This window comes from Xiphophorus couchianus, chromosome 2 (assembly GCF_001444195.1).
Source record: "Xiphophorus couchianus chromosome 2, X_couchianus-1.0, whole genome shotgun sequence".
Classification (NCBI taxonomy): Eukaryota; Metazoa; Chordata; class Actinopteri; order Cyprinodontiformes; family Poeciliidae; genus Xiphophorus; species Xiphophorus couchianus.
In genome coordinates this window covers 16,183,935-16,209,930 of record NC_040229.1, presented here as the reverse complement: position 1 = coordinate 16,209,930, position 25,996 = coordinate 16,183,935, and the positions used below count along the sequence as shown (strand labels likewise).

At 35.7% G+C, this 25,996-nt stretch overlaps 1 protein-coding gene across 5 annotated transcripts in view; it reads right to left on the bottom strand.

Annotated features, from left to right (window-relative positions):
- Positions 1 to 25,996, bottom strand: part of LOC114133417 (voltage-dependent calcium channel subunit alpha-2/delta-1) — a 72,504-nt gene that overhangs the window by 10,053 nt on the left and 36,455 nt on the right. For 4 of the 5 annotated variants that reach the window (XM_027999309.1, XM_027999315.1, XM_027999323.1 and 1 more), the window contains 24 exons: positions 25,177 to 25,227; positions 24,858 to 24,957; positions 19,854 to 20,012; positions 19,209 to 19,313; positions 16,699 to 16,777; positions 16,332 to 16,381; positions 16,142 to 16,231; positions 15,975 to 16,049; positions 15,803 to 15,883; positions 14,364 to 14,438; positions 10,825 to 10,896; positions 10,592 to 10,663; positions 9,047 to 9,108; positions 8,806 to 8,882; positions 8,004 to 8,015; positions 6,273 to 6,281; positions 4,551 to 4,611; positions 4,365 to 4,456; positions 3,195 to 3,276; positions 2,575 to 2,637; positions 942 to 1,045; positions 374 to 463; positions 207 to 274; positions 62 to 100 (listed from right to left, as the gene is read on the bottom strand). In XM_027999309.1, the coding sequence (XP_027855110.1) occupies positions 62 to 100; positions 207 to 274; positions 374 to 463; positions 942 to 1,045; positions 2,575 to 2,637; positions 3,195 to 3,276; positions 4,365 to 4,456; positions 4,551 to 4,611; positions 6,273 to 6,281; positions 8,004 to 8,015; positions 8,806 to 8,882; positions 9,047 to 9,108; positions 10,592 to 10,663; positions 10,825 to 10,896; positions 14,364 to 14,438; positions 15,803 to 15,883; positions 15,975 to 16,049; positions 16,142 to 16,231; positions 16,332 to 16,381; positions 16,699 to 16,777; positions 19,209 to 19,313; positions 19,854 to 20,012; positions 24,858 to 24,957; positions 25,177 to 25,227 (1,768 nt within the window). Of the gene's footprint in view, positions 1 to 61; positions 101 to 206; positions 275 to 373; positions 464 to 941; positions 1,046 to 2,574; positions 2,638 to 3,194; positions 3,277 to 4,364; positions 4,457 to 4,550; positions 4,612 to 6,272; positions 6,282 to 6,894; positions 8,667 to 8,805; positions 8,883 to 9,046; positions 9,109 to 10,591; positions 10,664 to 10,824; positions 10,897 to 14,363; positions 14,439 to 15,802; positions 15,884 to 15,974; positions 16,050 to 16,141; positions 16,232 to 16,331; positions 16,382 to 16,698; positions 16,778 to 19,208; positions 19,314 to 19,853; positions 20,013 to 24,857; positions 24,958 to 25,176; positions 25,228 to 25,996 lie in introns of those variants that run through there. The other variant, XM_027999341.1, reaches the window with a different exon arrangement.

The following is a 25,996-nucleotide window of genomic DNA, read 5'->3' as shown; positions in this document are numbered from 1 at the left end:
CCTTGACTCTCCAGTCAATGTATACTGTTCTATAAACAATATTTAGTGTAAATTGTTGTACCTTGTCATTCCTAAGACAGCCACAAATCTCATCTTTGCACTAGAAGATGAAAAATTTGCAACAATTAGCATTTACTTTATACAGAATCCCCTAAGTGACTTTATTATACTGTACTCCTACAGTAAATTTTATTTATAGTACTTACATTAAGTTTCAGTGTTGCATTGATAAAACTGTTCATCCAGAATGAAACATTGAGTTTTACTCCCACCACTAAGGAGAAAATTATAAAACACAGAAACAGTAGTGATGAGCAGGACAAAAAAAAAAAAAAAAAAAATCACTCCGTTTTGATTTCGTGGTAAAACTGACCTGCTGGTTTGAGCATGACTTTATCGATGATGAGGTCTATTGCTTTGCTCACCAGGATTCCCGATTCGGACACAGGCTCCCTGACCTCTGCTGCAGTTTCAAATGTTACACAGGGAAAGAAGAACAGTTTTATTTTTCATTACATGAACAAATGTTTGACAGGAAATGTTTGGGATTATTTTTTCACTCAGCATAATGATTAAATAAACAAATAATGGATTTTCTTGGTAGATAATTTCATCCATCTTTTTCCTCCGTAATTTATGAATAAAGTTTATGAAAACAGAACATGTGTTAATTCAGTCAAGAGAGTTGTAGCTGTAGCACTGACATTTGCCAGTGCTGATGTCTGTTAGAAAGATCAGTGGGGGATGACAGGATGCATACAGAGGAAAGGGGGGTGATGGTGAGGATGTGTGCTGAAAAGCCCAGGAGGAGAAGAACAAGAATAAAGTGAGCAATATCAAACAGGCCAAAAAGTCTAATGGTTGCCAATAATGTTGGGATCACGTCCAAAGGCAGTGGAGCGCATCCACAGTACACAAGACCTTAACACATACACACTTACTGTTAAAAGATGGAGCTGTGAATATATATATTGCATTATCCAAAGTCCTCTTGTAGAAGCTGGAATCATATGTCTCAGGATTCTCTGTCCATTCTTCTCCAGCACTAAAAACATCATTATGTTAAAGCAATATTGGCAAATTTAGTACAAATAAACAAGAGACAAATAGCAAATAGACAAGAGTATTTTATGTGGATTCTCATTTAGGTTATGATTATCACCGTTTGTTTGAATTAAGTCAGTTGGTTTTAGAAATGGTTAAAAAGGGGCAGTATTATATAATATGAACTTTTTGAGCTTTATATCATGTTATAATGTTACTACCTCATCACAAACTTTCACGCATGTTTGAGAAATACTTTAGCCTCCCATGGCAGTCATTCAGGTGTTCAAAACTCCTGGGTGGACTGGAGCTGCACATCACAGAGGACCCCTCCGCTCAGCTCCATCAGACTAGTCAGCAGCAATTAGCAAATTCTTGTTGTAACTGCACATTAGGTGAGAGTATTATGAGTAATTTTTCAGTGAACCACTGGCAAAAACAATGTTAAAGGGTTAATAGAGGAGAACTGTTGTGATGACTTTCTGGAGGCAGAGTTTCAGAAAGAACAAGAGTTTAAAAAAAAAAAATTGACATAGGCCCAATTTTAGGAAGTTAAATTACAAAGTCAAATTTATTTGAAGTCATATTTGATATATAAAGTTTTTTAAAACAACTGAGGGTAACATAGTTACACGACTGCGGTATTTTCAGGCACTATATGCCTGGAAATACATAATACTGCCCCTTTAAGATAAACATCAATTTTGACTAAAACATGAACTGAATATGTGCAGAGAAGTGCAATTTGCATAATCACTGCATGGTTCACTAATAAAAATGCCTTCTGGTAACAGCTGTTCAGAGTAATTTAAGGGTCGATGCCCTTGATGAGTCAGAGTAACAATGAAGCAGAAGAGACACTGCTTCGTTAAGCCCAAATGCAGCCAGAATCTATATTTTTCAAACTGCAGTTGTTCAAACTGTCAAACTGTGGTGAGCTACAATTAGACTTGGCTAAGCACAAAGAATCTTTAAGTCTCTCTGTATGGTGCCAGTTTGTTAAGTCTCCAAGTTACTGCACTCAGATGATAGTTCTAACTTTCTGATCCTGACTGGAAAAGAAAACAAAACATTTAAAAAATAATGTTACTGTTAATGTTAATAATGTTAATGTTAATTTGGCAATAATGTTAATGTTAATTTGGCATTTCTTTTTAATGTTTTTGTCTTGGGAGAATATTCTGTAATACATTCATTCTCGAGTTCAGTCTTTCACATGTCATTATTACTTGAATCTGATTATTTGCCACTTGAGGTACAATCTACAAAATCATAAGGCAGGTCAACTGATAACTTTTTTTTGTTTTTACATAGCAGTTAAATCCACTCATTTTCTGTTGCATCACTCAATACCAATATAGAGGGCAAGAGGGAAAAAAAGCATGCTATTCTGGTGTGGTGATTGCCTGCGACTTTTGTGACGTCTTACTGCCTGAATCCCTTACGTTTTTCTGTATAATGATATTCCAGTATGAGTGCATAGAGGACTACACCCTGAACAGAAATAAAAAAAGAAAGATGGAAAAATACCTTCTCGGATAAACTCTAGTAATTCCTCCATCTGTTGCGACAAACCTTGCTACTGTTCCATCTCTGAAAAGAGAAAATAGCACAAAATTACATCTGAAAGTTAATGACACAGTCAATAGCAAAACAAGTGTGCTACCTCTTGAAGCTATAGATATACATTTACATTTAAGCCTGGTCACTGGTCTTTGTTTTGTATGTTCTAATGATAAACACATGGAAACCTGAGAGATGATTTCAAACATATGGAAACACAATAAAACGCAACACACTGATGTAATTACTTTGTTTTCCTCTCAAAAAAGCATGCCATGGCTCAGCTCAGTATGCTTGGTGTAATATGCTTTTTTTTATATGCTTTCATCATGTTTCACTAGAAAGATTAGACCAAATCACCCATAATAGAGAAAAAAGCTAAAAACTTTGGCTTTGTTTGCCAACAAATGGAGCATGAAACAAGCATCAGCTCTCAAAGTTCAGAGAAAGAATGTATAAATGTAGCATAGAATGAAATATAAGCAGATATTATTTTCATTTAACCAAGGCTGTTCGTGGTTGAGCAATGCAAAGATTCCATATTTAGGTGACTTAAATCATTTAAAACTGTAATGCTTGGCACTCACACTGACTGCTCTTTCCAAACTTTAACCAGCTCAGCTGTCAGGCCTGCATCCAGGATGAGTCGTTTCACGAGAGACTCATTGCCTGTGGATTAAAGACAAGATAAATTTCACATATTAATAATGTTACAACACCACATTACATTAGAAATGATTTATTTTAAAAGAAATAAAGGCAGCGTTGAGAGATATAGGCAGGGAGAATGGATATCCCATGTATAAGGAATCCTTGTCATATGCCACTGGTACACTAAACCCACATCTGTTTATAACTGTATGAATACCAGTGATCCACAATGTAAAGGTAATAGCCAGTAAAAAGTAGCAGCCAACTCTTATTTCTTTTTTTTTTAAATATACTGAAAAAAAATTACTTCATAGCATTTTTCAGTAAATCATCCAGCTGGGTGACCTGACTGGCCATTATATGTTAGAGATCAGACAGTATTTTGAGAAGCACAGGCTGTTAGAAGGCAGATGATGACAAGGGATTGAGTTTCAGCCTACATGTCAAGGGAAATTCTTTTTGAAATGATCATCTGCGCCAGTGCTTTTAAAATATCTACATGCTTCCACCACCGCTTCCTCAAGTGTTGCTTTAAATACTGCTACTATCTTTTAATGAATATTTAAAATACCAAACATAGGAACAACATTAATCCCAAAGTATTTGATTTGACCTTGAGTAAAAATGGATCAACGATACTGTAACCCATTAGCTGGATAATGCTAAACTATATTCATGCTGAGATACATTAGAGGGCAACAAATCAAGAACTGTGAGTCACGTAACATGACTGCATTGTGGGTCTAGGAAATCTAGTTGATGACTGTGAAGTCATCCTGTTTATACCAGAACCGCTCTGAGATCATAATATCTATATAAATATGATATCTCCACCATGATAAACACTAAAGCGTACCATGCACTTGCTATTTATATGCTTATAAAAGCACATAAATATGTTTTTATAAGCATTTTATAAAATAAATATAAAATGCTTAGACAAAAATTTGTTCAGCAACATTTATGACAACAAACTGCAACTTTGGGGTCGGAAACTTCAGGGGATTGTCTTTAAAATTAAAACTGAAAACAAATAATGCATGAAACTAACAAAACTTCTACAAATGCGCCAAATGATTTTGCAGTGAAAGAGACGCATGACTCACATGCATCTGCAGTACTTCTGTCAATGTACTGGTTGAAGTTGAGAAGAAACTGGGTGTTGTTGAGAGATACCTTCACCTCTTTGCAGTATTCCCTGAAGAAACATTGTTCAGTTTAAATAACATTCCCCTGTCTTTTGCTGTCGCTCCTTTTAAATGATTTGTAATAATAATAAAAAGCCTACTCACCTTGGAGCAATGTAAGTATAACCAAACTCGTCAAACCTATCCAGCTGAATAGTCTCCATGGCTTTGAAAACAAAAAGTTCCTGTTTTAGACTCATAGGCAGTAACATTATTTATACATATAATATATATATTGACCAACGCTCATCTTACTACAATGCATTCTTCACTTTGAAAGAGTACTGTTAGCACATTAGGGGTTTAATGGCTAATAAGCTCTCCCATGTCTTATCAGCATTCCTTCAAAGTAGGTGTCTATCTCCCATCTGTAGTCAATAGCAATCGGCAAGTGCACCATTTTTACCTCCATCTCATTATTCACAAAATGAAAAAATCACATGATATGTACGTGCAAACATGCTCATTGAATTGAGTAGGTAAAATCAATTTTTCCAGTCACAAAGGTGACAGAAAAATATAAAAAAAGTTTCCTCACAGCAAACACCAAGGTCACGGCAAATGAAGCACATCACTTCAAAATCGTAAGAATCAGAGACTGAACCAATAACTTACAAGTAACAAGTTTGGGATAGCATTTCTAAAGCATTACATTCCAAAAGAAGGTGAAATGATTTGTCGCTTTAATTGATTCTCTGTAAGAGAAAAATAATTGTAACATGTTTCAACAACAAATAATGGATTGTTTTTTTACCAAAGCAAATTTTCATGGATTTTTATTTACACTGCCTATCCTTGGTTTGCAAGACTACCACTCCACAATTAAAAGGAATGTTGTTTAGCAATAAAATTCCAAATAATCATTATAAGAGAAACCACTTTAAAACTTACAGATGGCTCCAGTTCTGTGTTCAAGCAATAAGCTTGTGACTATTTTGCAGTATACAAACTATAAAACCAGCATTAACCATTTGAAAGATATAAGGAGAAATTAAACAAGTTGAAATTATTTTTTAGTTATGGTAATTTATCAATGTGAAAAAAAATACTTGTTGGAATATTAAAGTAAAACTTACATATTCAATATATAATAGCAAAAACAAGATATTAGAGACTTGTTGCGATTATATATTTGTATAATAAAGAGACCATTTTCAAGTCCAGATCTTTGAACATGGAGTACATAAACCTTTCATGACATTTCTACCACATTTTGACCAGCTATAAGTGCAGCTAATTGACTGCACCTAGTTTCCACTATGTGCCTTGGCTCTACCTATATAAGTGTGGATAGATATCAGCAACTTTCTCCTCAATGCATCTTCTCAAATGTGGTGAAACTATGACAATACAGACAGGCACTTTAACTGACTGCAGTTTGAGTGGCACATCTTTTTTCGTGAAGGCTTTGTGAATTGATCAAACTTTTTTGTATTCCTTCAAATAATCTAAATCAGCTTTTTCAAACTCATTAGATGTGAATCAGTTGTGATCTGACATCATTAATGGGTACAAAATCCTATCCATTTGATAAAACTGATTTTATTGAGGATACAGATTCAGTTGCTGAAATCCCACAAAAATGTTGGTGTTCACAATGTGATGACTGTTCGGCATACATTTTCATGTTTGTTAAAATAATACATGACATAAAAACTGGGGGTTTTTTTCTACAAAAGATATTGTTATTACATCGAGACAGAAATTAACATATCACAAAAGCCTCAAAGTTATGAAACATTCTGGACAGAGATGAGAAGATAAATTAAAGTACAGAGACTCAGAGAAAGAGTGAAAGGAAAGTATGAGTGAGTAACTGATACTTACCTTCTTCCCCTGTTGTGACCCAAGGGATAAAGAATAAGGCAGCGACAAAAGAAAAAAGACAAAGGGTGGTCAAAATTCATTTATCGTCTGGCAAATTATATCATACATGTAGAAAGATGATGAATCTTGTGGATATGTTTCACACGTAATGAACAATCTACTCTGCAATGAGAGAATATTGTTACTAAAAGGTAAAACACGACTGTGTTATGTAGGTTATAATAAAGCAAAACCCCAAAATTATCAAAGATCTTGTTCATATAAAACACAACAAATGTAAGGTAGAATTCTTCACTAAAGCTTCCCTTTCCCTGTCTCTGTATTTCATTTAAAATACCATCTTGTTATTCTTATCTCATAAATGACATGACGGACATCAATAGTCATCAATCTCTTGTCTCTTAAACTGAAGACTTTTGGACAATCCCTTTAAGATATATTGACTCGTGGTGCAGTCTGTGAAAGCAATTACTGAGCACTCACTTTCCTTGGGGTCTTGGAAATCTGGTGTAGGATAAAATAACCTCATTCATATAAAACATAACAAGCAGATTCATTGTCACTCTGTCTCTATAGACTAGTCTGAACGTCTATGTTTAAAGGATTTTGTCATTCTTTTTTCTCTGTCTTTTTCCTTATCCTCATCGTCTGCTCACCCCATGTATAAGGTAATTTATTCTACAAATACAAATGTTCCTTTCATAGTCATGAAAAAATATGCTCAATCATTACACCCTTTCAAGAGAGTCTTACCACTGTATCTATTGGGTGAGTGGTTGCAGAAACCACCTATTCCATGAAACTGATAAGATATACGAAGCTTGAGGTGGTCTGGCTCCAAAGTGAAACCCTATACGGCTGAACAGAGAACTTTAGAGTCCCAAATCGCCATCAGAGTAGTCTGCAGCTGTAAGGCATAGTGTGTTGCTTTCTTTAACAGGCCTGTAAATGTGCTGACAGCGTTTATGGCACAGTGACAGACTCTGCAGAGGAATAGTGAAATGGAGGCTGAAACTAACCATCTCTCAGAAATCTCATTTGATGGAATTACTGCACCATTAGTTGTTTATACTTTGTGGCGTCATGTCAAAGTTATGAAAGTTTCATTTAAACCAGAACATGGCATATTCAATTCAAATTTTTTTCTTATATTCTTCATCAAAGTAACAGTCTTCCTATTTTTTTCTCAAACTACAATTAACATTTCTTCAGAATTCCCCCTCTACTTAATCAAATACAGCCACATAATTTACAATTCTGCCTAAATTGATTGAGTTAACATAAATTTTAAACAAAATATCACTTTGACTTTGTAACTAATAAACTGGTAGCCATGTACTCTTCTAAACAGTTGCTAAGCACTTAAAATCTCCTTTTACTAAAAGCAGGAGAAAGGAAAAGTATTGGATACAAACAGGTCTAGTTGCGATGCAAACTGAAAAACAAATACATATCAAAGTGATTTTTCTAAAAGTGACTTTAAACAAGATTCAGACTCTGCTGTCATCAACAATCGGAATTACGGCTATGAAAATAATTTAAAGGTAAGTGTGAAAATTAAATTTCTCAGCAACATTACATATTTTAAGAAACTAGTTCATCTTAAACTACTTGAGAATTGAGTCAGTAACATGGAACCATACAAACATAAATGATAAAAAAGAAAAAAAGGCTCATGCAGTGATCATTGCATTGAAGGGAGATAGAAGAACAAAAATAGGGAGTACTTGCCCCAAGGTGAAGCTTTCAAATTCCAGCAAATAAGAAGGATAAAGAGGAAAAGTTCAAAAAATACAAAATAATAAAATGTACAAGAGTTAGACACACCTATATGATACAGTATGTACATTTACATGACATATTGGCAGCTATCCAACATTTTATGTATATTATCATCCTTTAGAGAAGACAGCTTGACTGCATCAGTTTGAGAAAGCCTTGGAAGTTTAGGCACAGCAAAGATAAATAAATAAAAGGATGAAGAAAAGGAATACCAAATGAAGGGAGAAGGAAAACTAAGGCAAAACAAGTTGAGATGGTGGATTGAAGTAGATTATTTCTGGGTGAAAAATGACAGAAAATTCCTAATTAAAGACAAAAACAAAAGTGTAAGTGGCTATTGAAACACTTTTATAACTGTGAAATGTGGAGAAAGAAAACCATTTAGTAATAGAGATAGAGACAAGACGAGGAAACATTCACTATACTCTAAGCCAGATGAAGGGAGTAAGGAGGTATAGAAGTGTCCAAAGCAGAAAAGATCAAAAGGTTTAATGCTAAAGTCAGGTACTTGAGGGGGAAAGACATGTTGAGGAGTTTGCGTGGGAGTGAAGATCCACTGACCAGTGGGTTAAACTACAAAAGAACAGCACAGTGGGACTGCAGGCATTTGAGCTGAAAATACAAAGGCTTGGTTGTGGTTACAGCAAACACTACTACAGATACTCAAGAGTGAAACAAAAACACAAGATAATCTTTGAGAAACCAACTATGCTGAATGTTACGGATCTGTTTATGTGAATCTTGTACTCACAGATGGCTTGTTTTATGTCGTCCCCAAGTTTAGCTTGAATGAAGTTTTCACTGTATTTAGGTAAAACAAGGGCCAGGCTGCAGAACAGATCAAAGATGATGGAGATTAAACTAGTTGCGTTTTTTATATATGTGTAAAAATAATTAAGTGTAAACTAACTCATTGGTGGGATAATACAAACAGGAGATGAGTCCCTGCTTTGTTAAATGGGATTCTTCATCAACTTCATCATTTGTCTCACCTGTAATCTGTTCCATTGACTGGAGCCCATGTGTAGGTTCTTACCCCTCTGTCTATATATCTCTGCCAAAAGAATACACATACCAGTTCATTAAAGGTAATTTATCATTTCACACATTTTTCATCCAAAACATAATCTATAATTCCTTCAAATTGTTGATAAATGTTTTATTCATTAGAAAGTTATAACAACAAAAACATCCTCAAGTGCAATGAAGGCTAAATGTTTTGACAGTGGCTAGAAAATCTATGTACAAAACAAATGTTGCTTTGTTTCCAACATAACATTGTTTCATGTATAGCCCTTGATTAAATAAACTTGATTTGAATGGATAAATGTTGTATTATTAATACAGTAATAGTAATACTCTAAATTCCTACTAGAAGTGTTGTATTATAACTCAGCACAATTCTAGTAAATTTATGTGTTGTCGATTGATTGACACCGATTGATATCAACTGCTGATATTATAGTTCCCAGCCTCTTCTTATTCACCTTGTTTCAAAAACAGATTACAGTTTTTTTCCACGGAGGAAGAAAAAATAGATAATCAGCAAATTGTGAAAAGGTTGTAGTTGAAGGACATTTTCATAATATATTTTTCGCAGTGTTCTTAGGAAGAATTCTAAGTCAGCTCTCTTGGCTGTTAAGTAACCCTACACATGGAATCAATCATGATATTTTACAGCTGGTATGGTACAGTACTCAGAGGTGCTAACCTTCTTTCCAGACAAATGAATAACTGGATGTCTCAAATAATTGAAGACAGAAATAAAAAGGAACATATCTCTGCACTATTTTTTTTCTGACCATGCTTTGAGATTTCAGCAGAATTTTAATCTGCCCTCGTTGGCCTTCTTTGACTGAAGTGACTTGTTTTCACTTGGCTTATTTTCTTGTGTTCACCTTTCCGTGAGTGTATATGCTTTAAAATAAACTTGCTGACAGAGATTACGACTCACTGCACTAATGACAATATTCTGTAGTAAACTGAGACAGGTTCTGCTGGAGGATTTTTCAATCTGCCATTAAGCTACAAGATGTATTTCCCATACTATTAAATAAAAGCTCTGGCATTGTATTTAGAGACGACTAGGATTAGAAAGAAGGTGTGGTCAGCTCGCAGTGATCAAGGATTAACACAGTATTTGGATTTTGTGTGCATGAATGGAATACTCGACAGTGTGCAACACATTGCTAGAAATCACCCGTTTCTGATAAGCCGATCAAAGTTCTGAAGACTGCATTGGAGTAGGAGAGAACTATTTATTGAAATTCCACAGATTGTGGGGAAACATCTTAGTGCAGATTTGTTACCTGTGGTAGGAGCACTGTGATGAAAAAAATTGTTCAATAGCATTGCGGCTGCCTTACAATAAAATGAGGGTTCCCACATGAGGAGCAATAAGCCACCTTTAAACTGCTGTTTGCAGTTGTATAGAAAATAAAACTACAATGTGATCTGTACATTTACAGATCATATAAAAAACAACAAATATTTCATTAAGACTTTTAAAAATAAGCATTTTCACCATTACCTCTTACCTCATCTTGAGTTTTAACCAAAGTATCAATAGTACTTTCTCCTATTTCTCCATCAATCATCATTCTTCTTATCTGTGAAATAAAAATAAGAAGTGATCAGCTTAAAAGTGAAAAAGAGACAGTATAGCTGGCATATTTGAAAATATATTTGAAGACAGTTTTTTATATTATGCAGGTATTTAACGTTCTAGATTTTCCTTAACAAGTGTGATTTATTAATCTGGAAACACTACCTCCACTTTTATGTCATTTTCCAACTCAGCATCAAGAAAGTCCAAGGTCACAGGCTCCTGAAATTTAGGATTCTGTAGAAGAGATAATAGTTTGAACTGAAACATGATGAAGTTTCAGGCAGCTGCATACAAATTAATCTAATAACAGAAGATTAACAGAAAACAAAGAAATCCTTAACTTTAAGTTTTTCTAAAGTAACATTGCAAGGCTTGGTCGTCAGCCACTTACCACAGCAAAGATTGAATCACAATAAAATTAAAAAGCTCTGAAAAAATATTTCAAAGGTTCTAGCTATATTTCACTATTTTTCAAAACTTAGTAACTGGCCATTTACTGGCTTTCTTCCTTAAATCAACACATTGACAAGTATACTCTTAAGAAAAACTGTGACCTAAAGTCGCTGAATATCACAGATTTCAAACATTTCAGGTAACTAGGAATCCTTGGTTTTTATTTAAGTATTTATAACACAGATTTTAGTTATCTGCACCAGATTCTTCTGCAGAGCAAATGTCAATTATTTCCCCAACACCTAACCAAATCCAGAACACAAAAAACAAAGGGTATGCACTATATGGCAGTATTTTGTCATTATTTCGAACACCACAGACATGAATTAGACTTAATACAAAGTGACACTGAACTCTATTAATGTCCTCTCTTAAAAACCCTATACGTCTGAGTGACTTTATAGTGATATAAAATGGTAGCAGTAATCTAGTTCTTCTCTATAAAAAAAGCAGTATGTGAAACCTGATACCAGCCTATATTCCACAGTATTTTCATTCCAAAAATTGCAAAATATGCTAATATTGTTACATTAAACAGTTTTTCTTGTTTGTTTTTATGGTTTCAATGGTAAGAAATTGATTCTTACATTATACGGATTATTATAAAGGGTCTTTGACAGACAAAAAGGTAAAAAAAAAAAACATTTATCAAGTGTTTATCTACAAAAAAAAGTAAGTTTCTTACATGTGATGATAAGCAAAATAATGCACCATAAGACGATGATGGAGATGAAGAATCTCAAAGAGGAAAGTAAGAAAAGATAGATGAAACAAATCAAGAGATTCAACAACTGCAAAATGATCAAATGATAAATTAATCTAACTGGGAAAGAAAATTAAAATAAAATAATAGTATAAACAGGTAAGCAAAAATTGGGAAAAATGGCTTAAATAATAATTGATAAGAAAAAGGAAAAGAGAGAGAACATTAGAGAAACTGCTGTATGTCAGCGAGAAATGTGGTGATGTGAGCCGGAGAGTGAGATGAAAGTGTAAAACACAGCAGCAACGCAGGAGGTTTGGATGACATTTTCATATTACGATGTTAAACAGGCCTCAAGGTCACAATCAGTATGCCTCGATCTGCTGTTTGACTTATTCAGTGAGACAATGTATCTGCCTTAGGGCTAATGGGAAATAAGCTTGCCTGAATGCAACATCAGAATGAGATCACTCTGATGGAGCCTTATTACAAAGTAAGGTCACATTGCTCGATGGAGTAATATGATCATTTGCCAATACTGACAAATAATCACACTTCTGAAACAATGCCATGACTTGTTGAACTTCTAAATCTGTGTTGGCCACAAGAAATGTAATACATGAGAAGTAAGAGGGAAACCTCTATAGAGCTACAAAAAATATGATGAATTGTCTCTGTATGACAAAGGCATTAACGATATTGCTTCATTTCTAAACCCAAAACTATTGTTTGTCAGCCCTGTGTTTCTGTCTTATGATAGATAATATGGAGCTTATTATCTACAGCTAAGCCAAGCACTGACAGATTTGCTGGACATGTCCACAATTTCTGAGGTGCAAGTGTCCCAATTCAATGGCAGTGTAGGTGGATCTAAATGCACAAGGCAGCGGCAGTTTGCGGGTGAAGAATGTTCAACGACCCAAAAATTATTATTATTATTATTTTTTTACAATGACTACAGGGAACACAGGGAGCAGAACAAAAACAATAAATTCATTGGGGAAAAAAACAGCAAGGAGACACGAGGAGAACACGGACTCAAACGGGGAAGTAGCCTGATTAGACGAGAGGAACCAGAAAGGAGAAACTAAGAATGAGTGTATTTATAGTGAGAAGGTTGATTACTAAATAAGAAACAGAAGGGTGATTAAAAATAGGTTGCAAGTGTGAGGGGAGAGAGAGAAAGTGGCACAGGGGGCAAGGGAGAATGTAAATTATATCACCTTATTCAACATGGTGGTTCACTAAAGCAACTGCTGCTCAATCTATGGGACTGCAAAACAATCTTACTAAATTGCCACAAAACTACTTCAGCAGTCTATAGTGAAACTACTTTCTCTCACCTCATGAAATGTTACAGCATACTTATTATTGAGTCTGAGCTTCCTGTTATGAATCCTTTTCTAGAAAAAAATTATAAAAAGATGTACAGTGATGAACTTTTATGTTTAAATGCATGAGGAGCAGAGCTATAGGGGCATTGACCTAGGTATGCATACTTGTACTCATTGTGAAAGTTCCCTTAGAACTTCAGGTTCTTATTTTTTCCTTGTGTACATGTCATAGGCCAGTCTTGAGCAATGATTGTAAAAGTCTAAAATGACTTTTATATGTTTATATATATTATTTTCTGTTACCTCAAGTTGCAGGTATATACTAATGCAAACTGACAGCCTAAAAATTACCACACCCATAGATGCATTAAGCTAAGAAATAAAATAATTAGAACCATAGCTGCTTGGCTTGAAGTGTGTGTGGTCTGCAGTGTCAGATCCATGGAGCAGAGCAGGCCAGTTTAAAGCTCTGGGCAACACATGGCCCTTATACAACCTGTCAGTACGAGCACGCCTGAGGCTGAAGGTAGTGAGCTGCAAAGGGATTTGTTGAAAAGAAAGCTGGAAACTCTGGTGGGGTCAAGGCTAATTTTTACGGGGTCATATCTTAATGTGTGCCAGTGGCTGAAAGTCCAGTTGCATTTATCTGACAAACTGTGAGAAAACTCAGGGCCTTAGGGAGGCGTCAACGTTTTAATGTTGAGTAGAATTTCATTAGCTTACAGCATATTATATGTTTACTTACTAGTTAAAAACTAAGCATTTAAAAAATATATATACAACTATATGAACAAATAGAACATTTTAACAGAATATGAAAAATGCAGCAAAACAAATTTAATTAGAGATCGAGAAACAATTACCTTGAAAGATGTACCGCCTAGTTTAGTTTTATCCCTTATTTCTAAACATGTACACCAGTTCACTGCCAGGTCTCCATATCTATGAAATCCCAAATGGCAAAATTGGCCTCCCAGCCATCATCTAAGGCCTGATCACATCCAGTTATACTCTAGCTGGGGAATAGACTATGTCTATGAAGATTGATCTGTTGCCAATAGATGAAAAAACATTAAAAATAATAAAAAAAGAGCCTTCGCCATCTGCTGGGCTACACAATATCTTCCGTCAACAATATGTTACAGTGAAGCTGTTTGGAAGAGCCAGAATATTTTAGAATTCAGTAGGATATGGACATGCAGATACCATACCTTTGGCTGGAGATTGGGATGCAGCAGAACATATCCGTTGGGATCAATAGCAAAGTAGTATCCATTAGGACCAATCTGTTGTAAAGATGAACAAAAGGAGAGAAACAAATTTTTTTTTGGCCTCAAAGACATAAGACATATGATTTTTATTTTATTTGTCTTTATGTTTAAGATAAGATTTATTTGTCATTGTCATCAACAGATTACAACGAGATTGAGATTTGCTCGACTCGAGTTAAGATGCAGGTTATGTGTATATACGTAATATACAAAGATAAAGAAATGAATAGTACAAAATGAGAAATAAATAGACATCAGAAGATGGTTGCAGCGCCTGGAGGTGTCGCAACAGAATTTACATTTATAACAAAGTGGTGTCAAGAACAGAAGTTCTTATGCCTTTGAATTTAGTGCCATGATTGCCATCGGGTAAAAACTGTTTTTTTAGGCGATTTGTCCTGGTTTTTATTGCTCTGTATCTCTTGCCTGATGGCAGCAGCTGGAAGAGACCATGGCCAGGGTGTGAAGAGTCATTTAAAATGTCCAAAACCTTCTTGTGGAACCTGGAAGTGTAAATCTGTTACATAGTGGGGAGGGGGCAGCCTATGGTTCTCTCTGCTGCAATAACAACCCTCTGGAGTGCCTTCTTGTCCGCAGATGTGCTGCTGCCGTACCAGACACACAGACCGTACGTGAGCACACTCTCTATGGAGCAGTGATAGAAGGCCTGCAGCAGGTCTGAGGGGAGACGGTTCTTCTTGAGTATTTATTTTTTTTTTTTTAAGATAAGATAACATGTATATGTAGAACATAACAAAATTGGAGTGACATTCTCATTGATAACTAGATAAATAAATAAAGTTTTAATCAGTCCTTAAAACCCACATTTATACTGTTATTCATGGCAAAAGAGGGATGGCATCATGGTGCCATGATGTGTAGCACTGTCATTTCAGAAAAAAAAAATCTGGCTACAATCTGCATTGAGATTGTTTTGTGAATCACAAATGTTCATGAGCAGGAGTCAGTGCTATATAATATTTTTTTCTGTATTGACTCAGTGATGGTCTGACATTCTATTCAGAGTATACTCTGCCTCTCAACTCATGTTTGCTGGGACAGGCTTCAGAGTACTGATTCTAAACATGATGGATGTATGGGATAATGGCAGCTAATGGATTACTAAAAACTTGTAGGAAGGATTTACTGGTCCCAAAAGCACCAGTGTAAGTTGGAACAAAGAAAATGTATTATGCACTTTATACCCTGTTTTGTGAATGGTTTTGTATAGACAGCCAGCAAAATTTTGTTTTATCACACATTTCCTCCGGAGGGAAAGAAGAAAGCCCATTTTTGACATCCTAGCTAGCCAGAAGACTTTATGAAGTAAATGCTTTTTTCTGAATGCATGTGATCTCATGTGGATGAATTACACTTACTGTGAAGCGTGGTGTGAGTTTCTTGATGTCGTCAAGAGATACATCAATCGCCATTACGCCCAAAATCAACTGATTTTGATGCTTAAGTGGAAAAAAACAGGATTGGAAAATTGAGGAATGTTGTATTTATCAGGTTAACTTCAAACACCATTAATAAATGTATTTACATTACCTCTCCGTTCCTGTCATCAACAGTCTTTGTTCTGTTGAAAACAGGCAGTGTTCCAGTAATGACCAGACCTAGTTCCTGATGCAGAATCAGGAGAGAGCACTGTTATATATTTTCATAGTAAAATGTGTTTCGTTAATTGTCACAGAACAGAAAAAATCATGTCCTACCAGAGCATCAAGATAGACATTAGTCCACTGGACTTGTTTGGCCTGTTTGTCTGCTAGAACCATGGGCCTTCCCAAGACATCTAGATATTCCTGAATTTAACATACAACAAAAAATGCTTTCCACCCTTCTTTCATAGATGGTATGCATTCCTCAAACTCTTAAAGAGACCATTAAATGTTCCAACATCACCTGTGTGTTTATCCTGATGGCTCCAATGGAAGGAATCTCATAAAAGTAACCTGGGTAAATGATCATACTTTCAAATTGAATGAAAAAATACAAAGGGAGAACGGCAAAATATTGTCTAAATGTGTTTTTTACTAATGTGTGGTACAGTTATTTTCTTATTCCACTTTAAAACTTGAACATACAAATGAGTTATTTCTAATTTGATCCTGATACTCTTGCATTTCATGATGTTGTTTTAATGATGTATTAATAACTTATAACATAAACGTTTCTTCTTTTGATCAATGTAAATGTTTACTATGCTCTTTCTGTAAGCACAGTACAGCGTTACTGTAGAGGAGAAGCAACTGAAACCAATGTGTGATACCTTTGTTGGAGCAGGCCATCCACTGGATGGGTCCTTTATCATAGTTGTGTTGTCCAACTGAAAAGGTGAAGATTCTGACCTAGAAAATAATATTAAAAAGAATAATGACACCTCAATAGATTTGACAGACACTTTTACTAAATACACTGCAACGACAACTTTATTAAACACATTTTTTTAAACAGTGAGTAAGCCAGTCACACTGTAACAACTCAATGCATTTGGGAATAAGTGAAGACCATTTACCGAAGTTCAAATTGAGCATCAGAATTGGGAACAAAAAGGGGATTTAAGAGGCTGGTTCAAGATGACTGAAAAGTAATAGAAGCTCAATATTCATTTGTTGCAACAAAGGCATAAAGAATACCATCTCTGAACAAAAACCATACTGAGCCTAAAAGAAGATGGGAAACTACAGCACATAAAAATCTGGGGACCTCTCCAGCTAGTTAAGAAGACAAAACTGAAGCAAAGGTTCATACAGGCTCACCAAAAACTGATGAAAACAAATTGGAAAGATATTACCTGGTCAAATGATTCTCAGTTTAATTTGGACATAATGATGTTAGATGTAGAATTTGGAGTAAATGATGTCAAAGTAAATAACATAAATCCCTCCTTACTTGTATCAGCTGTTCAGACTGTTGCTGGTGCTATGATATTTTGGAGCATACTTTCTTGGCTTTTTTGAAGCAGTCAGACATTATTTAAATGTCGCATCATGCTTGAGCATTATTGTTGACCATGTCCATCCCTTTATAACCACATTGTACCCACCTGCTTATTTCACTTTAAGTTGTTTTTTTTATGGGGGATATACGTCTGTGTTCGTATACACTGCTGCTGCTCTCCGCACCTTTTTAATTGTCCCTTTGGGATGAATAAAATTTTACTGAATTGAACTGAATCTTCTGATAGCTACTTCTAGCAGGATAATGTCACAAAGTGCAGATCGCCACAACCATTTTTTTTATTTTATAAGACCAGTTTTATTTTGCCCTTTTGTATGGGTAGCATAACATCATATTCTGTAGCCCTCTTTTATACTTTTCAATATTTACTTGTTTTGCCAGTAAGTCTCAGTGGAAGAATACTTTTTTTTCTTATAATTATTTGTATCTAAGAGAAATGACATTGAGCCACTAAGAGAACTGCTCAAATGTTCAGTTTGTTAAAGTAATGAGAATTCAGGCTTCCTTCATCACTTCTCAAAGGGAATGAGACATTAAGTATTTTGTTTCTGACAACAAAGGATACAATGCCCCATCAGAGTTTTAGTAACCAGGATTTATGTAAATAACTTTTAGACCACTAAAATAAAGATAATCACCACTGTAGAATATATATAAACATGTTTAAAATGATCTTTATTTTTGATGGTAAAACTTTTTAAAGAATATTATATTTCACGGTGCTTTACAGAAATACCAAAAAAAAAAAAAAAAAAAAAAGTTGTTTCTGAAAAAAAAAGACAATTCCTTATCAGAGTCTAAAAAAAAACTCACTACATTTGTGGTTCAGTTTTAGGAGTCACTCCCAGGACTAATTACCTCTAGAAAGAAATTTAAAAAGGATCCATATAAAATGGAGTAGGCTAAAAGACCTCTAAAGAAACACATTATGCCTTGATTTAAAGAAATTCAAAAGCAGATTAACATGATAAAGTCACTGACATTTATCAGTCTGGAAAGGGTTACAAAGCCATTTCTAAGGCCCAATGAACTACAATGAAAGCCCTTATCCACTAATGGGAAAAACATGGAAAAGTGGCAAACCACCCCAGGAGTGGCTGACCTACCAAAACCAGGTAGGTCAGCCTACCCGATTTTGGTAGCATCACAAAATAGGTCATAAAAGGATCTAGAACAACATTTAATAGCACCAGCAGTTGACCTTTCCCAGTTGAAGTCTGTATACATGATAAAACAACAAGAAAGAAAGGTATTTATAGCATTGTGGGAGCATTCCAAGGCGAAAGCCGCGGTTAAAAGGAACACAACGATCCATCTCATGAAATGATTTAGTGACTGATGGAAGAAAAGATGCACACTTTCTGGAAAGTGTGCATCTGGTTTAAAGCTAACAATTTCAGTAAAAGAAAATCATACCCACAGTCAAAACATGGTGGGGATACCATGATGGACTGAGGCTGCTTTACCACTAAAGATCTGGATGTTACCAAAAAGATTTTCATGACATGATAAAGTCTCTGGAAATGTGTAAATGTTTCTGTGAATGTCCAAATGTTTGCAAATTGAATCAAATAGAAGTGTGATTCAATTTATTATCATGTGAAAGTGCTGTCATTGTTCTCTTTGAGCTTCTGAACTGTCACTTTGTCATTCATGGTACTTGGGCCTTTGTGCTGTGACTTCCCCCTTTGCAGTATATTTGACTTTGTTTTAATAAATCAAACTGTTTTTTCCTCCACCTGCCATCTACCTCTCAACCAGCATTTGGGTCATAATGCAAATAAACCTCCCGCCCCCAAAACATGAATCCACAAGTACCTTTTTGTCTGCATTATATTTTTCCAGTATGGACTGAGCTCGTTCCTCTCCTCCATCAGTAAACAACATGATGATCTTGTTGCAGTTTGCTCTACTCACATTAGTCTATTCAAAACAAAAACAGACAAGGACTATTAAGTTGATATACTTTCATTCTTCTCCTTGAAAGTAAACATCTGCTCATACTGTCTTAACATCTGGCTTGCATACTTATCAAGTGACACTTTAAATTGGCATTTCAAGGTATCTTCAAAATGTTTTCACTAAAATAAATGAACAAAAGCAGTGCTTTCTGTATCAAAGTGTGATATGATTTGTTTTGAACCAATATGATTTATTTTGAGATTAGCAGAAACATCAGGGGTCGACTGTCGTTAGACAATCACAAAGTTTAAGCCTGTACTCCGGACAATCATTTTAACATTTGGATAACTCCTGCAGTCCTTCCTCTGAAACACAATTTGCCTCTCCATGCACAAACACTAAAAATGAAGCGCTACTTTCAACCAGCAGATGGCAGTAAAGACAACAATTTAAAGCTGCTGAACATTGAAGACAAAAGAGGCAACATTCATTCAAAACTTAAATCAGGTCTTGTGTTCTCCATATGGACTGAAGTCAGACAAGAAAACATGTTTTACTCACCGAATAAAGCTGTTCAAATGCAAACTCAAAGCCTTTAGTGTAATTTGTAATTCCTTTGGCTGTGATGTTCTGAACAGCATCTTTCAGCAGCTTCTTGTTCCTCACGTTGGCCTGAACCAGATGGTCGAAGCAGGCTGTGTTCTTCACTCTAGTGTTAAACTGGGAAACAGAAGCAAGAAGTTGTGACCTGAAAATTATTCATACAATTAAAGCGTGTGTAACAAATATGTATGCACGCACAATCGTAGACACGAATGCATGGAGAACACTCCCACCTGGCCTTGGCTCTATCAGGCAGTGGTAAACAGACACATTCATCAAGCCCCACTAATTGCTTCACATCCTTGGAGCTCAACGATTCGGTACCCATGGAAACAAGATTCTGCTATATAAAAATGAGGATAAGCCACAGCACTATACTTTTTCTAAAGGTGAGACATTCTCATAGCCACCCTACAGAAAATATATGCAGAAGTACTCCACTCTACAACTTCCATACATGCAGAAACTCTTTACCAATCATCTAACAAATAGCATCTAGACTGAGCTGTGCTATAGCTTAAAGTGATTGTCCATGTTTGGAGAATACATTTTAAACCATTAGACTTAACCTCAACTGGAAAAAAGAAAAAAAAGAAAAGAGCAATTAAGGAGTATTAATGTGAGGCACATGAGACAACAGAATAACTAGCACTTCTATTGTGTTGCAGAACTGTTCTAAAACAATAATGCTCCTCATTGATCCAAACTAATCAATATTTCCCTGAGAGATGGCCAGTAGGAGAGCTGATAACTCTGATCCACACAGACAGGCAGGCAAAAAGTTCCTGCACTGTATTTCACAGCTCTGAATATTCTATGGGAGGAATAGTAAAATAAATACATATTTTTGGATTAAATTAATTTTCTCACAAATGGATGAGGTTGACAACACACAAGCAAGGCATAAATACAGGGAGCGATAATTTTGCTTACAACTGACAACAAGAAGTGAGCAGAGATTTTCTATCACATATTCTATTTAAAGAAGTGACGAAGGTGAGAGCAGAAGGTGAGAATTAGAGAAAAAGGACAAAAAAAACAGCAGGAGGAGTGTGAACACAGGACTCAAAAGTGAATTCAAAGGGAGGAACTCGAAAATTTTATATAGTAAGCTCATATCACACATTCATCATCTTCTCAGAGAGAAAGATATTATTTTTTCTTTTCCAAGAAAAGCCCTCCCCAAAGAGGGGAAAAAATGATGCGATTGTGAATGAAACTTGAAATTTTACAATTCTCTTGGGATCCTATTACAACCATTCTTGTATGTGTGTGCTATTGTCCAGGCTTTAGAAATGGATTAGTGATGACTCAGAAAAGACGGCTAATCTCCAAACGCTAATCCCGTTGGACTCTCTGCATTTCTGACTTGGGACGATGTGACTTGCTCACCAGACTGGCACTGGTAAACATGGCTGAACAGGCAGGATGTTAGAGGTTAAATGAGGTGAGAGGTGTGGAGATGGTGACATGAAGCGCGGTGTTGAGAGCTAGTGAGAATAAGTCGAAAAATGAGAAAAAGAAAGAGTGGAGGAGATAAATGAAAAGACAGAAAAGCATCCATCAGCTATCTTTGACCTGTCCAGGTGTTAAGGTATGTATTGAGGATCTTTCATTATCAAATGCCAGTTTAGTCCCTGGGCTACTGTTAATAACGATAATGATTAATGGATAATATCATAGACCAATGATTTAGTGACGGATAACAACAGCCTCAGGAACAGAGACACATCACTGTGTGAACATGTGTATAAAAAAAAAGAAAAGTTTTTCTCTTTTCCTCTCTTTTCTTTACATGTTTGATTCTAATAGTTCCTGACAAGTTATGTTTATATTTGCAGTTTTCGATTGCTTGCCTGTAGGTTTAAAGTGTAAGTAAACCTGTATTAAAATGTAACAAGTTCCTAAAAAACAGCAACACTGCTAGTGCTGTAATCGTGGGCTCTTTTGGTTTGTGTTTAGCTTCATTTTAGGATTTTTTATCTTTTGTTTTTCATATTTAGTTAATTATTTTTAAGATGCATTGTGCCTTTGTTCTGTTCTTCAGTATCTAATAGCTGATATTGTGCTCTGTATTGCACGCTTTAGTTACATTTGATCTCTATGGATCTTTGGAACAGATTTCCTATTTTTTGTCACCTCTTTACAATCTGTATTTGTGTATCTGTGTACTCCTCATAAAAGTAATTACATTTATTTAAATAGCACCTATTACAGACAAAATCACAAAGTGCTTCACAAAGACACAAACATAAAAACAACAATATAAAAACTGACATGAATGGTAGCAGTCTAATTACGGTCAGTAATTGGACTGCTACTGCCAGTATAACAGTGCCTTTAGAGAGTTCCAGAGCCTCAACCAGAAAAGCCCAATCTTCATGAGTTTTAAAATGAGTCCAAGGTATGACCAACCACCTCTGATTAGATGATCCTAAAGTCCTACAGGAACAAAAAGGCTCCTATAAAATAGCACTTGAGATTTGTATACTCTGAGGGTGTTTACTTCTTCTATAATATCTTGCTAGTTTTTTTGATCATTGATCTATCTTAGCTTCCTTTAGTGTCTCAGCTCCATGCACTGTTCAGCTGTCTCCCATTTTGCCAATAGTGATTTTTTTGTCTAAATCATCTTTGGCAAAAAAAGAGGTGGTGACCCAAGGAACCAAGCTTAAATTGACTAATGAAGAGAAGTTAAACATTTGTCTTATAATATAATACCAAACAGATAATGGACACCTGCATTAAGAGAAAATCCTGTCCATGAACGTCACAAAATAGATCAGTAACAGAGGTCAGATCTGGCAGAGTCCAACCAGCACTGGGAACAATCTTGACTTTGTGCCTAGAATGCCGCCGACAGAGGGCTAACGTGACCTGGTTAGCCCTTATAAGCACCCAACATACTACAAATTACCTGGAGGGACAAAAGGTCATTTGTCTACATTCACTGCATTCAGTAATTCACACACTGACGATTGTAATCTACATATTAACCACCTATTGAAGTGTCTTTCTAAGGACACAAAAACTGAAGTGGACGGATCACAGGCTTGCACTTCAATACACTATTTACAGTACAAAGCCTTACTTCCTGAGCAACCATTGCACCAACAAGCACACAGTACCACTCCAGCACAGTAACTGTACGCCATTCATGGAGGTGATCCGTTCATATTGTAATTCAAAGACACTCCAACACAGTTTGTGGACGTGATGTGATTACGCCGTGACGCAGCAGCACAGAAACATATTGTGCGTGAGCTGTACTGAACGAGTCAGGATATTCACACTGTCTAATCCCTGAGTCAAGTATGTAGGCCAAATGCAAAACAATATAATGCTTCATTTGATGCAATATGCTTATTGTGTCTGAAGACTGAACACTATACAAATGCATTTTCAGACACATTTCAATTATACAAGTAAATGATATTTGTCCCTAGTGCCGTTGTGCCCCCACTGGTCCCCCTTACTCTCATTTTCATTTCTTTCTGTACCCAAGTCTATTAAGATAATAGGAAAGGAGTTGTGTATGCGCTTGTTTTCATGTAGCGTGACACAACAATACCCGTTACCTTGGAAAAATGAAGCGAGTATCCTGAGTCATGCAGTACCCAGACTGTGCTGGAAGAGGCGCTGTTTCACTCTGCACAAATGAAGTGTTTTAGCCAGTGAACAGATCTTGTGAATGGATCACTTTAACATACTTATTCTAGAGATTCAGTACACTCAAATGAACTTCCGTTTCCATCAATAGGTGTAGTGTTCTATGACAGTGATTGAAGAGGATTTAAATTGATTGAAATGTAATTCATGGGCATAAACTTTTGTTGCATCAAATACATTTGATGTAATGTATTCTTAAACTTCCCATTATCATTTGTTCGCCCGCCCGCCCGTCCATCCGTTCGTCTCCTTTTAATTGAGCTTTTTAGCAGCTTAAATCATTTAGGAGCTTTTTACAAGCATGCAGTGGGAGAAAAACACATAAAACTCATCTCTTTTAGTCTCACTCACTAAGCTCCCCAACTGAGTTTGTTGATTGTAAATCTTTGCAAAATCTCAGGACTGCAATGGAACGGAATGTATTGTTTCAAAGACAAAAGAGTCCCCATGGAGCAGAGACAGAGCCTGAATGTCTGTCTTTGTGCAGGGAGAAACAAGACAGCTCCAATCTCTGTAAAGACCCATCTTAATAAAGCCCTCCACAGGTACCAATTAACTAATTTCCAGATTGTTTTTTTTTCTGAATGTAATTACAAAACGTGGTGGGTCTTGAGTACATGGAAAGATGTAGAGGGAAAAATGTTAGGGGTGACTGGTGAATGAGAAAAATAAAAATGAAGGAAAATAGGTGGGAACAGGAAGGAAGATGCAGTGTTGTGTAAAGATGAGAACGTGGCGTGTAAACAAATCATGTGCTAAAACAAAACATTGGATGGAGGTATATGATAAAAACCTGAAAGGTCTTGTATCCCATACAGATGAAAGGAACAAATGGCTGCTTCCTGGGTTCACTGCTGTCACAGCACAGCTTTAATTTCTTGAGGAGCAGTGGGATTGTTGAGTCATAGTTATATCCACATCTGTGGATTGGGGGGATGACTAGGGTCATGAAGGGCAGAGTTCTAATCTTTAGCAACAAATAGAGCAGTAGGCATTTCATTAAATATAGGTTTTATGATGTCCATAAATCTATACTTCATTACTTGTCTCAATCTATTTGTCCCTAGTGAATATTTAGGTCTGCATAGCCATGAGTTGAACATGTGCAGGCATGAGCAGATGAAAAAACAATAATAATTTGAACATACTCTGAATAAAGTGGATAGTGGTAATAATAGACAATAATTTACATTTAGACACTCAATATGCACACTTTACTCTTTGTTTAATCTGGACATGTACTGTAAGACCCATAACAAAAGATGACTATGTGAAAAATGAAATCATACTTACATAAACAACATTGACGTAATCATCATCAGACAATGTCTCTAGCATCTCACTGACGGATGTTCTGATTAGTTTCAGAGTCAGACCTGAGACACTACCACTCCTATAAGAAAAAAAAAAAACAAGAAAAAATGAAACATTTGACAGCTTCTCACTCAGTATCAGCTCATTTCTTCCGTGAGACTGTAGTCTGCATAGTAAAAAATTGAATTTGCCTTAAGAAATACAGAACATTATAAAGTAGGTTAAAAAAACACATTAAGAGTAGAGAAGAAAATGTAAAAAAAGATAATGGATCTGTGAGGATATTTCATGTACTCACGCATCCACAAGGATTAGCATATCTTTGGGTGAGGCAGCCCCTTGAATGTACCTTAATGAATGATAAAAAAGAACATTTCTGGATTAAGACTTACAAGTTTTGATTCACAGTTAATATGCCAACTGACATTATAATGATTTACCCAAAGGTAACACTTTTAATTGTTCCATTTTTTATGGACTAGAGGAGAAATTATTACAAAGTTAATAAAAAGGCTTTGCAGTATTAATGTTGGAAAGGTGTTTGCAAATAACTACGTCCCTGACTAGAAACTGTGAACTTCCGCTTATAATTGCCGTCAGATCTTTAAAACGGATTATTCCAATAACGTGTGTATCTCATCACTTAAAATGGAAATGGATACAAATTTGCTTTTGAAAATATTTTAAATGCATTTTGTTTATAGCACATAACACAACAACTCTTTCTGAACAGTAACCCACAACCCAAAGAAGAACTGTACATGTGTCAATAAGGATAGCAATGTAAGGTGAAACTTTCTGTATGTACACACACCGGCCACTTTATCAGGTACACCTTGCTAGCACTAGAATGGCCCCCTGTTTGCATTCATAGCTGCTTCAGATATTTGCGTAGACATAAATATGATAGCTTAATTTTTTTGCAGATTTGTCGGTTTTATATCCCAGAGTGTCAGTCTCCTGTTCCTTCACAAGGAGGTGAATTGGACCTGGTGACCAAAAGCTACTGGAATAAGGTCACTTGAATCCTGTGTCTTTCTCATTCTAATGAACTTTTTGAGATGAGTAGATGCATTAAGTTGCTAAAATGTCTAAACTGGTATTTATGGTGATGGGCA